Genomic DNA, 13977 nt, shown 5'->3' with positions numbered 1-13977 from the left:
GATTCTCTGCTCCAGTAGCTCCCAGCAGCCCCAAAAGGCCCACCTGACTGGCTAATGAGATCGGGGTCTTCCTGGGGGATGTGCCCCTTCCCAAGGGGGGGTGCTCTGACGGCTGTGTCACCACTGGAAGGCATCCATAAAGGTGAGCTGCCATCTGTTAAAAAGATGAGTTACGTCTGCAGAACGATTCTGAGGAAAATGTGTTCTGTTCTTAGACTTTCAGGTTTCGTCAAGTGTGGACCCAATTAATTTGACGTAACTAAACGAACCAAACGAGTCCTAAATGGAACTCAGTACACGTCCTTGTCAGTTCAGTTCAGTTCAGTAGCTCAGTCATGTTCAGCTCTTTGCGACCCTATGGACTGCAGCACACCAGGCCTCCCTGTCCATCACCCACTCCCATCCTTGTCAACCTGCCCCAAACTGAGGCTCCTCAGCAGACTCTAGAACCTCCCAGCGCCTGAGCTTTGGGGACCCTCGCCACACTGCAGGGCTGCTGGAGGGTGGGGCCTGGGTGGGCAGCAGCCGTGGCCCTTATTGACTGAGGTGGTTTGTGTCCCTGAAGAAGTGGTTCAACCTGAAGCACAGTCTGGCGCACATGGTGCTGGCGCAGCTGGGGAGCCTGCAGTCGCTGAGTGCAGACTGCGAGGAGCCACACCCACGGCTCCTGGGCCTGGCCGGGAAGGCGCTGCACCTGCTGGCCGAGAACTGGGACCTCCTGCTCCCCGCCTGCTACTGGGAGGAGAGCCTCTGGGTGCGTTCTGGCTGGCTCCCAGACTGACCACTTAGGCCTAAAAACAAAAATATATTTAGAGCTCATGGGCTCTTAGTAAGAACTGGGGTAGAAAACAGGCCTTGAATTGTCTGGGGTCAAGAAGTGTGGTGTGGGCTGTGGAGGGAGGAAAGGCAGGCCAAATGCCTGACCCCCGGAGGAAGAATGGGAGGGGGAGAAGGGGCAAGCAGGACAGGCCGTCCTCAGCGGGGCAGCCCACTCCTGCCCCAAATGGGGGTGTCCCCGGGCAGTGGCTCCTGGCGCCTCCTCCACCCCAGTAGCTCTGTGCCTGAGGACCGGGCCCCTGCCCTACCCAGGGATCGGTCCTGCCCACTCTCGCTGCTATCCCCCACTCCCCGCCCCCACCCACCCGCATAGTCCAGGGAAGCCCTCCTCCTGACAGCCGCGCCAGTGCACCCAGGACCACCCTCTTCTCTCTAGTACCTACCCCTGCCAGGTTGCCCTGCAGGCCTGGTGCCCCTGAGGAAGCCTCTTCCCCTCGGAAGGGATTCTGGTGATAGCCGCCACCACGGGAGCTCTTGGTCGTCGTCCTAAACGCCTCCGTAGATGTTAGAAGGCACCTGCCCAGGTGCAGCCAGGCAGGCCCCGGGGACCTGGCCGGGTGTACAGCCCTGGGGTCAGCTCAGTGGCAGCTGTCTGGGTCTCCAGGCCCTAAGACGTGACTCACATTTGGGTGAATTGGTGGCATTTTGGCCCTGCATTCAACCAGTATTCACTGAGCACCTGAAAAGGTGGTTCTGAGTCAGGTAGATATGGACCAGACATGTGGCCCCTCTTTGAGCGGGCGTCCGTCAAGGAAGCTGCACTCGCCACACGCCCACTCGGAGGGGCCACCTGCCTCTGTCCTATCCCCGCAGACCCAGGGCTCCCCCAACCTGAGTCTCCTGGGCCCGCTGTCCCCCAAGCAGGTCCCCCTGGCCTCTCGAGGACCCCTTCAGGGTGCCTTGTCCTGCAGAGGAGACAAGAGGAGCCTTGTGATACCTTGGCCCTTGGGCCCCTGGGCAGATGGGCACCCGGGTCCCCCAGGCCTGGTGCTCAAGGGAGGGGATTTGCAGGGCCTGAAGGGGCGCGGTGCAGAAGGCCACCCCATGGGCATGCCAAGGCTCCTCCCTGAGGCACCTGCTAGGTGCCGGCTTCTCTGCCAGGCCCCCACTGGTCACCTAAATCAGCGAAGGATGGGCTGCAGCTAGCCTGCTGCACCCCTCACCCAGGGGTCCTGCAGAGATGTGCATCCACACTACCCCAGGCACTGACTGGAGGGGTGTCCTCTGCAGGGGGCCCCTGAGCTGAGCAGCCTCAGGGGTCTGGAGGTCAACCAGGAGGACCTGGAACATGAAGGGCCCTACAGTGAACTGCCATCGTTCAGGGCCGCCCCCGAGGAGCAGAGGAAGGGCTGGGATCAGAGGGTACGCCAGCCCCCACCCAGCCCCAGGCCACCCGGCCCACGGAGCCCGCCTGAGTCTGAGCTCCCCCTGCAGAGGAGGGTGGTGCTGGCCCAGCAGTACCTGGCCCAGGCGTCCGAGGTGCTGCTGCAGTGCCTACATGGGGCCCTGGGCAGCAACCTCCTGGACGTCGCCGCGGCCGCCAGCCTGGAAATGGTGGAGTGCATAGGCATCCTGGAGCCGGTGACCGCCTGCCAGTTCCTCGCGCTGTCTCAGGTGTGCTCTGCTCCGGGCCCGTTCTGCAAGGCCCCCTTGGCCACTGGGGTGAGGGAGGCCCCCCAAGACCCTGGTGTTCCCTCTGCCGGAGGCCCCACCCACCATGCTGCGACTGGGCTCCGCTTTAAGGACGGTGCTCATTGGAGGAGGCACCCCGGGTACCTGGAGGAGGGGGTCCATCCCCCCATCACAGTTCCTGTGGGCACATGAGCAGCAGAATCCCCCAAGCTTGTGTTCCTGGGGCTCGGGAGAGCAGAGCGCTCTCCTCCCTGCATCCTGAGCCGGCAGGCCCGCAGGCTCAGCAGTGAAGGCCGCCTTGCCCGGCCCCTCGGCTGTGCCAGCCACCTGGAGGAGCGCCTGGGTGCCCACCTGCCACAGACAGTGCCTGGGCCCCCCGGCAACCTCCGCGATCTGTTTCAGAGCTGCTCGGCCTCCGAGAGGATGCGTGATGTCCTGGTCGCAGCCACGGCCAACACCAGCAGCTCACAGCTGGCTGCGCTGCTGCAGCTCCAAGACAGGCTGAGGCACCAGGAGAGGACGTCCACCAACCTGTGTGCCAGCGTGGAGCAGAGACTGGCCACCATATCCAAGGTAAACGAGCCGAGGCGGCCCTTGAGCCTGCCCCACCCCGCAGCTCGGCAGATGCCCTCGGACCAGGCCCTGCTTCCCGCTTGCTGTGCGGTTCTGGGAGAGCCGCTCGCCTCTCTGAGCTGCAGCTTCTCATGGGCCCAGCAGGGAGAGCAGCCCACCGTGAGCTCTGGCGAGACTCCGCAAACTCACAGTACAGACACCCAGGCCTGTGACGGTCGCGAAGAAGAGAGGGGAGGACGGGGCTCTAGGGATCCATTTCAGTTCATTCTGTGTTTCAGGAAATGTTTTATATTCAGCCGAGTCTTAGAATTCAATTTTGGAAGAAATTTGCAGGGCATGGTAGCTAATAGAACCTCCTCTTTTATTTGGACTAGCAAATGTGAATTGGAGACTTAAAGAAATTAAACTTGATGAAACTGAATACAGAAAACAGGCCAGAACACTCTGGTCAAGCCCACCCTCCTCCCCCGCGGGGCTGCCACGGCCACTGGTGCGGGCAGACCTCGCACCCCTCCATCCAGGCTGCCTTCCTCCTCTGACCAGTAGGGACGGGGTGACTCTCTGTGCGGGCCCGTCCTGTGTGTGCCGGGCGTGTTAGCGGTAGCCCTGGCCTCCGGCGCCTTCCCACGTGACACCCCAGAAATGGCTCCAGGCCAAGAGCCCTGCCGTGACCCAGGGACAGGAATCCCCCTCTTGCAGGGCAGGGCCAGCCTGGAGGAGGTGAGAGGCAGTCTGTAAACCCTGGGAAGACTCATCAGTTGAAAGCCCGGCAGTCTTCCGCTGAGACATGGTGCTGGAGGGGACACCCCAGCGGCCAGGTCCCCAGCCCGTGAGCGCCAGTGACAAAGCTTCAAATGTGTGAACAGAACCGACTCAGATAGGAGCCAGATCCTCGGCTCCGTGGGGAGGCTGGACCCATCCTCGCAGTTGCTGGTAGAAAGGGAAGATGAACCAGCAGCAACCTGCAGAAGTGTGCGGGAAGGTCCCTGAGTGCAGGAGGCCTGCACAGACTTGGCCTGACGTTCACGGAAGGAGGAGCCGAAGGAGCAGGTGCACCTGCCCTCAGGTGTGTGCGGACCGTCACCGGCCGCAGGACGCCTCAGCAGACGCCAACGCGCCGAAATCACGGAGTTTGTTTTCAAACCACAAGGAAATTAAAACATAAATCAATAACTGAAAGATACATGCAAAAAAACACGCAGTTTCCTTGGAATTAAACGGTACGTCTGTCATCATCAATTGGTCAAAGAAGAAATGACAGTGGAATTTACAAAATATTTTAGATTGACTTAAAGAATGAAAATGCTATATATGAAAGCCTAGGAGACTTGTCTACAACAGGGTTTAGGAGAAAATATACATCCTTGAGTACAAAAAGAAAGCCTTGAAAAACAGTGATTTCAAGAAGTTAGAATAAAAACATCTAAGAAAAAAGGAAAACAAATGAGAGACAGAACAACAGAAACCATAAAATTAAATCATGCCTATGGCAGAGGAAATCCATAATAGCAAGAATGGGTTCCGAGGGGAAGACTACTAATAGTAAAATTGGTAAACACTTAGGAAGACCTGACAGAGAAAAGAGGGAAGACAGAAATTTCAAGATAGGTAATATGACATCACGAGATCCTTCAGACATCAAAAAACTAATAAGGGGTCGTGAAGAGTCAGACACGACTGAAAACTGAACTGAACTGACCTGAACTCTAATCAATTTAACAATTTGAATGAAATGGACAAAAGTCTCAAAAAATATAACCTACCAAAGCTGACAACAGAAAACCTGAATAACTTAATCTCTCTTCAAGAAGTAAAGCCTTAACACAGTTACAAAGAGAGTCCCAGACCCAATTGGCTTCGCCAACAAATTCCCCCAAACGCTGAAGGAAGAGATGATCCTTCAGGGACCAGCAGCAAGAGGAGCACTCCCTGGCGCTCTTCAGAAGGTCCAACGAGGGCCCCATGCAGGGAAGCCTGTTATCACCGTGGACACGAAGTGCCAGCAGGAAGGCCCAGCGACTGTGAGAGGGACCACGCAGGGGGGTCAGACGCGGTGCAGGAGACCCAGCGACTGTGAGAGGGACCACGCAGGGGGGTCAGACGCTGTGCAGGAGACCCAGCAACCCTGGAAGGGATAACGCAGGGGGGTCAGACGCTGTGCAGGAGACCCAGCAACTGTGAGAGGGACCACGCAGGAGGGTCAGACGCTGTGCAGGAGACCCAGCAACCCTGGAAGGGATCACGCATGGGGGTCAGACGCTGTGCAAGAAGATCCAGTGTCTGTGACAGGGATAACGCAGATGGGTCAGGTGCTGTGCAGGAAGACCCAGCGACTGTGGAAGGGATCACGCAGGAGGGTCAGACACTGTGCAGGAGACCCAGCGACTGTGACAGGGATCACGCAGGAGGGTCAGACGCTGTGCAGGAAGACCCAGTGACTGTGGAAGGGATAACGCAGGGGGGTCAGACGCTGTGCGAAAAGACCCAGCAACCCTGGAAGGGATAACGCAGGGGGGTCAGACGCTCTGCAAGAAGGCCCAGCGACTGTGGAAGGGTTAACGCAGGAGGGTCAGACGCTGTGTGAAAAGACCCAGCGACTGTGACAGGGATAACGCAGATGGGTCAGGCGCTGTGCAGGAAGACCCAGCGACTGTGGAAGGGATAACGCAGGGGGGTCAGATGCTGTGCAAGAAGGCCCAGCAACTGTGGAAGGGTTAACGCAGGAGGGTCAGATGCTGTTCACCATGCAATCTAGTATTTTAACTCATTCAGTACAGTCCACCTTATCAACAGGAGGGAAAGGAGAAAATCGTAAGGCCATCTTGATAGATGGAGAAAAACTGTTCATCAAAATTCAACACCAGCCAGTGATTTAAAAAAATCAAGTTAGGAGATAATGACCCGGCCCATCTCCCTCCCCCGCCCCCCCCCCCCCCCCCGTCCCCCCTCCACGTCCCCCCAAGCCACCTCCCCCCTCGCCCCCTGCCCCCCGCCCACCCCCCTCCCCCGCCCACCCCCCCTCCCCCGCCCACCCCTCCAGGTTGTTAGCCAGCCCCAGTTTGAGTTCCCTGAGTCACACAGCAGTTTCCATTGGCTCTCTGGCTTACATATGGTAATGTATGTTTCCATGTTACTAAGAAGATAATTTCCTTAATTTGATAAAAAATATCTTTAAAACTCTATAGCAAAGATCATACTATACATTAATTTTCAGAAAAATTCTGAAAACTTTTTTCCTAGAGTTGAAATGACACAAGAAAGCTATCACACTTCTATTCAATAGAACAGTTACGACTAGAGAAAGGAAGAAGGGCAGAAGCATTGAAAAGGGAGAAGTGACAGAGATTATTCAGCCAGCCTGATTGTGGGCCTTAAAAGTCAGCATCTCTGAGAGGCAACATGCAGACAGTGGGAGGCCACGTCTGACAGCTGTTCCGATGATTGCGTCTCTACACGCCATCATCAAGCATCGACAGTGTCTGAATAACACCGTTTTCAGTGACATCAAAACCAATCAAACATCTACGGAAAATCTAACAAAAGACATATGATCTCTACCCCCAAAACCACAAACCTCTCTAAGGAAAACTCAAAAAGAACTGACCTAGCAGAGAGGCAGCCACATCTGGGGGAGGGAGACTCCGTGTGAATACGTCTGTAAGGAAGCGCCAGCTTCCGAAACAAGATAGCAGGACCTGCTTGAAGCGGCAGAAGAGACGACACAGAAAGGCCAGGAACAGGCCCCCCCACACACGCCTGACGCACGTCGAGGGCGACACTCGGGCTGGGAGGGGACGGTGCAGCCCCGCTCAGGTGACGGCTCCCCCTGAGATGACACAACGGAGCTCGCAGAGGACGCTTTTGGAGACGAGCCTGCTTATCACCAGGAAGGAGGTACAAACTCACTGCACGCTGCACTGCACGGACGTGAAGAACCTCCGCTCATCAGAACCACAGCCCCGGAGTCAAAGACAAACCTCAGAGGAGGCCCAGCACTCCCCCGGAGTGACTGGAGCTGGAGTCCTGTGTGGAGAAAGGAGGGGGCCTGCTCTCAGGCAGAAAAAGACTGACCCTCCAGTAGAGGAAATTCACAAGGCTGGGCTGTCACGGAAGCTACCCAAACGGCCAGTAAACTTTTAAAACGATGCCCAGGTTCACTGGTCCTCAGGGAAACGCAAAACTGAAAACCTCACCCAAGTACTATTGGGTGTCCACCAGCGGGGCGGAAAGCACCCAGGGCTGAAGAGGAGGGGGCCTCGGGGTGGGGGCGGGGCGGGGGGTAGGGTCCATCCACACGAAGCCCCTTGGGAAGTGAGTTCAACCCAGCAACTCTCCCTGCGGGCTGTGGTCCCCAAGAACAGACGTCACAGCGGTATTTGTGTCCGCTGGCCACAGACGGATGAGAGGCTGTGCCTCCCCCATGGGACACTGCAGGCAAGAAGGGCAACAGCTGCCACGGGTGCCAGCCTGGAGGGACCCGGGACGCTGGGCGTGGCCGCTGGAGCTGAGGAGGTCTGGCCCCTGTGACCCATCCCCCAGACTGGGGAGCGCGGTCTCCCCCTGCTTCCAGCCGTCTGCTCCGCGGGAACAGGCGTTCCCCGCGCCCTCCGCAGTGGACCTGAGTGGGCACACTGGTCAGCCGCTGCAAACCTGAAGCTCATTTCATCAGAAAGTGGGGAGAGGGTGTGAGCGGCTCCTCTCTGGGGGTGGTCTGCGGGCTGCCTGTGGCTCCTGCTGCAGACCCGCAGGAAAGGGGCGGGGGGCGGGCGGGCTGAACCGCACCACCTACGGGCTGGGAGACGCGGGCCTCCGGGCCTGTGTCTGCCGGGGGTGGGGGAGGCGCCGCGGGGAGCGGAGGGGCGGAGCCGCCGGGCCCTCCGCGGCGCTGGGTCCCTGCCTTCCCCGCGGTGCCCACGGCGAGGTCCGCGTGCCTCTGCTGTCCCGTGGCGGCGGCCGCCGGCCCGGACTGACCCCGAGTGTCACCCGCAGGCTTGGCAAAACCTCTGGGTCACGGAACAGCACTTTAACCTCTTGAATGACATTCCTCCCACGGCGCGGATCGTCTTTCTGCACCACTCCAGGGACAGGTGAGGCCTTCTCGCCTGTTCCCCAGCTGCTCCCCAGGACCCCGCCTCCTGCTCCGGCGGTCGCTGTGGACTCAGCTCGGGCCGGGGTGGGCTGCCCGTTGGGATGGGGTGGGTGGACCGTCCCTCTGCCAGGGTGACCAGGCTGACGGGTATGACGGCGGGGGGCCGGGCACAGTGCCGCGTCCTGCCAGCACACAGCCCTGGTCTAAAGGGCCCGGTTGAAGTGCAGCAGAACCCCTGGTGTGCCAGCCTCGGCCGCACTCTTGCCGTGGGGGGGGGGGGGGGGGGGGAGGATGCTGTGTGACCGTGTGTCCTGACTTGTCTGAGGTTCAAAGGAGGGGCTTATGAAGGGGGTGGCACAGAGTCTGCCTCTTCTGGGCTCCTCTGGGACCCCACCTGTCCTGCCAACAGGACCCATCTGTACGGCGCCTCCTATGACAAACCCAAGTCCATCCCTGCGGCCAAAGGCAGAATACTCCAGACCGGGGGTGAGTCGTGCCACTGCACCGCCCTCTGCGGGGTGGGGGCGTCCCTCCGGGGGCGGGACAGATAGAGACACATCCAGGCATCTTTCCCAGGTAGGGAGGGGGCGTCAGGCGGAAGCAGCAGAGCCTGGCCCACGTGCCTCCCACTGGGGAGACCCCCCCCAACATTCCCTCTCCAGCTCCTTCCTCAGCCTCAGCACTTCATTCCACCTGCCCGTTCATTTACAACCACAGATAGAGAGCCGTTTGCTCTGTCCCAGGACCCCCTGGCTACTTCCTGGTGCCCCAAGGGCCTGTCCCTGCTCCTGAACGTCAGCAAGAGTGACACCATCCGCCTGTCCGCTGCCGGGGGGCCGACCCCCGTTCCCCGCTGGCCCCTCACTGTGTCTGCAGAGCAGCCTCGGCACGCTGCAGATGCCCAGTTTCTGTCCGCCTTCCTTCCCAATCTCTCTGGCCATCCCCCCTCCAGCAGGGTTCTGGTGCTGACATCTGGGGAAGGTGCCAAAGCTTTGCCCATAGCTTGCCACCCCCACCCCATCAAGGCCGGTGGTGCACAGCACTCCGTCCGCAGCGCTCTTGGCCTGAAGGGCGGCCTGTGAGGCCTGGTGTGGGGACGTGCCTCTGTCTCCACAGGCTCCTGCAGGGTGGCTCGGGTGGCCGTGAGCCCCGCCGACTTCTCCCGCCTGCTGGCCAGGGTCCAGCAGTTCCGGGAGCAGGCCCAGGCTGAGGCCTACAGTAGGGACATAGCCCTGAGCACTGGCCTGGTGAGACCTGAGCCCACGGGTAGGGCGGGGACCAGAGCAGTGCTGCGGGCTGGGGTGCCCTGGCTCTGAGCAGGGCCTTTCCTGGGGATTGCCTGCAGGGTCTGGCCCCTTCCCTCTGGCTGCCTGGGGGCTCCAGGGGGTCCCCTCTGACACCTTCTGACCTCTGTGGTTGCTTGGGTTGAGGAGGAGTCAGAAGGCGTGCCCCCGATGGGGGAGGACCGTGCGCTGCCGAGGTTTGAGGCGGTTTTGAAGTCTATGGAGCAGTACCTGCAGCCGCTGTTCCCGCTGCTCAGCTGCCCCCCAGAGCCCAGGTACTGCCCAGGGCTGCCTCCTGAGGGGCTCAGGCACAGAGTTCCAGGTGGACTACTGGAACCCTGGGGGCGGAGGGGCATGGTGTCCCTCCGTCCCCACAGGTGTGCACAGGTCCCAAGCATTGTGACACCCAGGGCGAGGGTAGGCGGGGGCCTCCATGTGAAAGCCAGCTCAGCCTCCGCCCCCGAGCTCCACGGTGAGCTGAGCGGCTGGCTATGGGCGTAGGGGGGGCGCGGTCAGAGCTGTGTCCTCTTGGGGACTCTGAAGCCCACAGCCCCAGGCTTCCTTCTGTGTGGAATCGGGTGGCAGATGACCTGGAGAGAGCACAGGCCTTCGGAGACAGAAGCTGGGCTCTGCCCGCCTGCCGTCAAGGGGGAAGTCTGGCCCCACCCCATGCCTTCTCTGGGGGACGTCCCTGCCATGTGGAGCCCTGCTGCCCTCTGGTCTGGGTGTGGTGGGAGGGGAGAGCCTGGCAAAGGGCCCCGCCCTGTGGATCTGGGTTTGGGGGGAAAGAAGCTGGAGGGGTCAGCGCATGAACTCCCTGATTGGCCAGCAGGTCAGAGCGTCCCAATTCCAACGTGTTCACATCCATGCCCCAGTCTCGGGAGACGGCCCCCCAGCAGGGAGCGTGGGGAGCCTCGTGCCCTGGTGCTGCCCTGGAGACACGCTGCCCCTTCTCAGTGGTGTTCACGGGGTTTTTCCAACCTGAATCTGTGCCTTTGCTTTCAGAGCACCGATCCCCATGGTTGTTGCAGATTCTGGAAAAACCAAGGGCAAAGACAAGGAGAGGAAAGCGTCCCTGTCCCAGGGTGAGCGGGGCCGGGGCCCTGGCCTGTGGGATGGAGGCCGGCAGAAACCGCTCCGGACGGCGCTGATCGGTGCCCTGGTGGGCCACGTGCAACCCCCCGCTGCCCACGCCGCCCTCAGGTGCCCTGCCGGTGCCTGGGCAGGCCGAGGGGCAGCGACTATGGCGACGTCACCGTCACCCTCGGGTGACGATGCCAGCTGGAGTGGCCGCGGGGTCCCAGGAGCAGCACTACCCCTCCTCCAGCGGAGCTGCCCCAGCGGCCACGGCCCCCTCTGGACAGTCCTCAGGGAGGGGGCTAGCGCAACTGCCCGTCCCTAAAGGGGCTCCCTGGTGGGAGGAGCCAAGGCTCCAGCACCTGCCTCAGGAGTGCCCACGGAGCGTGGGCGGCCCTTGGCATCACAGAGGACACGCTGTCCCCCCACTTGGGCTGTGTCCAGGTCCTGGCTGTGTCCAGTTCAGCCTCCTCCCCAAGTCCCTCGAGGGGTGGGGGTGGGGGGTGTGAGGGGCAGGGGTCTGTGCCTCCAGGGGGCAGTAGCGGCTGTGTCCCCCTCTCCGCAGTGCAACCCGAGGTCGCAGATGACGTCATCCTGATCGCGGACAGGCACCTGCTGGAGCTGCCACTGGAAGGGCTCTCCGTGTTCGACGACGGGCTGGTCTCCTCACTGTCACGGGAGTTTTCTCTCCAGATGCTGTGCAATCGCCTCCGCAGAGAGGAGCCAGGTGAGAGCCCAGTGGACACCTGAAATGCGTAGATGGCTTTCATGATAAGAGAGTGTAACTCTTGTGAAAAGGCAGTTATCTAAGTCGCCACGCTTTTCGAGGCCTTGGTGCATTTGGAGGTGTTTAGGGAGCACCTTCCAGCGCTCGGACAGCTGCCAGCACACCTCAGGCAGGACCCCAACTTCCCTCCCGGCCTCACAAACTTCTGTCTCTAAGAAGGGGACTGGTGGTCACCAGCCAACGATATAGTCGGTCATCGGTTAGATGGTGAGAGGCAGCAAGGGAGACGACCTGGAGGCCTGGCTTGGCCTGGGTGCTGGGGGAGCCGGGCGTGGTCACATCCTGTTCCATGAGCACCCAGGCTGTACATTTGTGCCCTGTGGTTTCCGGCAGGTATGTTTCACTGTGATAAATATCAAATTACATTAAAAACAAAGAGATTGGACTTTTATTTTCACCCAAGGTGAGATGAAAGAGACCAGATAAGCCCTTCCAGCTGAAACAACGAAAACCCAGACAAAAATACATGAGGCACCAGTTTGCAGATATTGGCAACCAGGCAGTGGGCCCAGCGATCCTCAAACCGGAGAAAAAACAGAACAGAAACCCTGGGGAGGGCTGAGCAGCAGTGAGCTGCTGGGCGAGGTGATGCGGGCAGCGCACCTGGCTGCCCCGAGGGGCATGTGAGTGCATAGTGAGCTTTCCCCCAGATTTCATGGAGACTGCAGTCTTGCTGACCCAAGAAGCTCAGTGAATCCCAAACACAACAAACAAAGAAAGCTACAACGGGACCACTGTAGTCAGAGTGATTAAAACCAGTGGTAGAGTATTTTGCAAGCAGCCAAGGGGAAAAGAGCCAAGTAGAGGGGGCAAGAATACACGGAAGACCTGTACAAAGAAGACCTCCACGACCCAGATAGTCACGACGGTGTGATCACTCACCTAGAGCCAGATCTTCGCATCCTGGAATGCGAAGTCAAGTGAGCCTCAGAAAGCATCACTACAAACAAAGCTAGTGGAGATGATGGAATTCCAGTGGAGCTATTTCAAATCCTAAAAGATGATGCTGTGAAAGGGCTGCACTCAATATGCCAGCAAATTTGGAAAACTCAGCAGTGGCCACAGGACTGGAAGTTTTCATTCCAATCTCTAAGAAAGGGAATGCCAAAGAATGCTCAAACTACCGCACAATTGCCCTCATCTCACATGTTAGCAAAGTAATGCTCTAAATTCTCCAAGCCAGCCTTCAACAGTATGTGAACCGTGAACTTCCAGATGTTCAAGCTGGATTTAGAAAAGGCAGAGGAACCAGAGATCAAATTGCCAACATCCGTTGGATCATTGAAAAACCAAAAGAGTTCCTTTATTGACTATGCCAAAGCCTTTGACTGTGTGGACAACAACAAACTCTGGAAAATTCTTAAAAGAGATGGGAATACCAGACCACCTGACCTGCCTCTTAGGAAACCTGTATGCAGGTCAGGAAGCAACAGATAGAACTGGACATGGGACACCAGACCTGTTCCAAATCGGGAAAGGAGGATGTCAAGGCTGTATATTGTCACCCTGCTTATTTAACTTATATGCAGAGTACATCATGCGAAGTGCTGGACTGGAGGAAGCACAAGCTGGAATCAAGACTGCCGGGAGAAATAGCAATAACCTCAGATATGCAGATGACACCACCCTTAAGGCAGAAAGCGAAGAGGAACTAAAAAGCCTCTTGATGAAAGTGAAAGTGGAGAGTGAAAAAGTTGGCTTAAAGTTCAACATTCAAAAAACTAAGATCATGGCATCCGGTCCCATCACTTCATGGCAAATAGATGGGGAAACAGTGACAGACTTTATTTTTGGGGGGCTCCAAAATCACTGCAGGTGGTGACTTCAGCCATGAAATTAAAAGACACTTGCTCCTTAGAAGAAAAGTTATGACCAACCGAGACAGCATATTAAAAAGCAGAGACATTACTTGCCAACAAAGGTCCATCTAGTCAAAGCTATGATTTTTCCAGTGGTCATGTATGGATGTGAGAGTTGGACTATAAAGAAAGCTGAGCGCAGAAGAATTGATGCTTTTGAACTGTGGTGTTAGAGAAGACTCTTGAGAGTCCCTTGGACTGCAAGGAGATCCAACCAGTCCATTCTGAAGGAAATCAGTCCTGAATATTCATTGGAAGGACTGAAGCTGAAGCTGAAACTCCAATACTTTGGCCACCTGATGCGAAGAGCTGACTCATTGGAAAAGACCTTGATGCTGGGAAAGATTGAAGGTGGGAGAAAAGGGGACAACAGAGAATGAGATGGCTGGATGGCATCACCAAGTCAATGGACATGAGTTCGAGTAAACTCCAGGAGCTGGTGATGGACAGGGAGGCCTGGCGTGCTGCAGTCCATGGGGTTGCAAAGAGTCAGACACGACGGAGCGACTGAACTGAACTGAAAGGGAAAAGATACCTTGTGTATCAAGGAGCAAATACAAGAGGCGCAGCAGCTTCTCAACCAAAACGGCACAAGCAGTGAAGGATGTCTTTAAATTATTACAGAAATATCTATCAGTGTAGATATTTTCAAAAATAACTCTCAAGAACAGTGGCGAAATTCTTTTTCAGAAACAGATGAGCTGAATTCTTCCCAGCAGGCCTGTTCACCCCACAAGAAAGGCTGAGCATCTTCTCCAGGCAGGGAAAAAAGGGTGGGAGTCCACGTCCACGCAAAGGAATAAACACCAGAAGCTGGAAAAGGGTGGGTGGGCATTAAAA

At 57.9% G+C, this 13977-nt stretch overlaps 1 protein-coding gene across 1 annotated transcript in view; it reads left to right on the top strand.

The window, feature by feature from the left end:
• The window catches only part of CFAP46 (cilia and flagella associated protein 46), a 96783-nt gene that overhangs the window by 74816 nt on the left and 7990 nt on the right, over positions 1-13977 (top strand). Inside the window, exons 41-50 of the mRNA XM_052661027.1 lie at positions 566-754; positions 2068-2199; positions 2272-2451; positions 2872-3042; positions 8032-8129; positions 8541-8617; positions 9248-9378; positions 9565-9689; positions 10420-10499; positions 11057-11218. Of these exons, the coding sequence (XP_052516987.1) occupies positions 566-754; positions 2068-2199; positions 2272-2451; positions 2872-3042; positions 8032-8129; positions 8541-8617; positions 9248-9378; positions 9565-9689; positions 10420-10499; positions 11057-11218 (1345 nt within the window). The remainder of the gene's footprint in view (positions 1-565; positions 755-2067; positions 2200-2271; positions 2452-2871; positions 3043-8031; positions 8130-8540; positions 8618-9247; positions 9379-9564; positions 9690-10419; positions 10500-11056; positions 11219-13977) is intronic.

Source organism: Budorcas taxicolor, chromosome 23, assembly GCF_023091745.1.
Source record: "Budorcas taxicolor isolate Tak-1 chromosome 23, Takin1.1, whole genome shotgun sequence".
NCBI classification, from domain to species: domain Eukaryota; kingdom Metazoa; phylum Chordata; class Mammalia; order Artiodactyla; family Bovidae; genus Budorcas; species Budorcas taxicolor.
The sequence above is the reverse complement of the archived record's forward strand: the minus strand, read 5'-3'. Positions and strand labels throughout refer to the sequence as shown.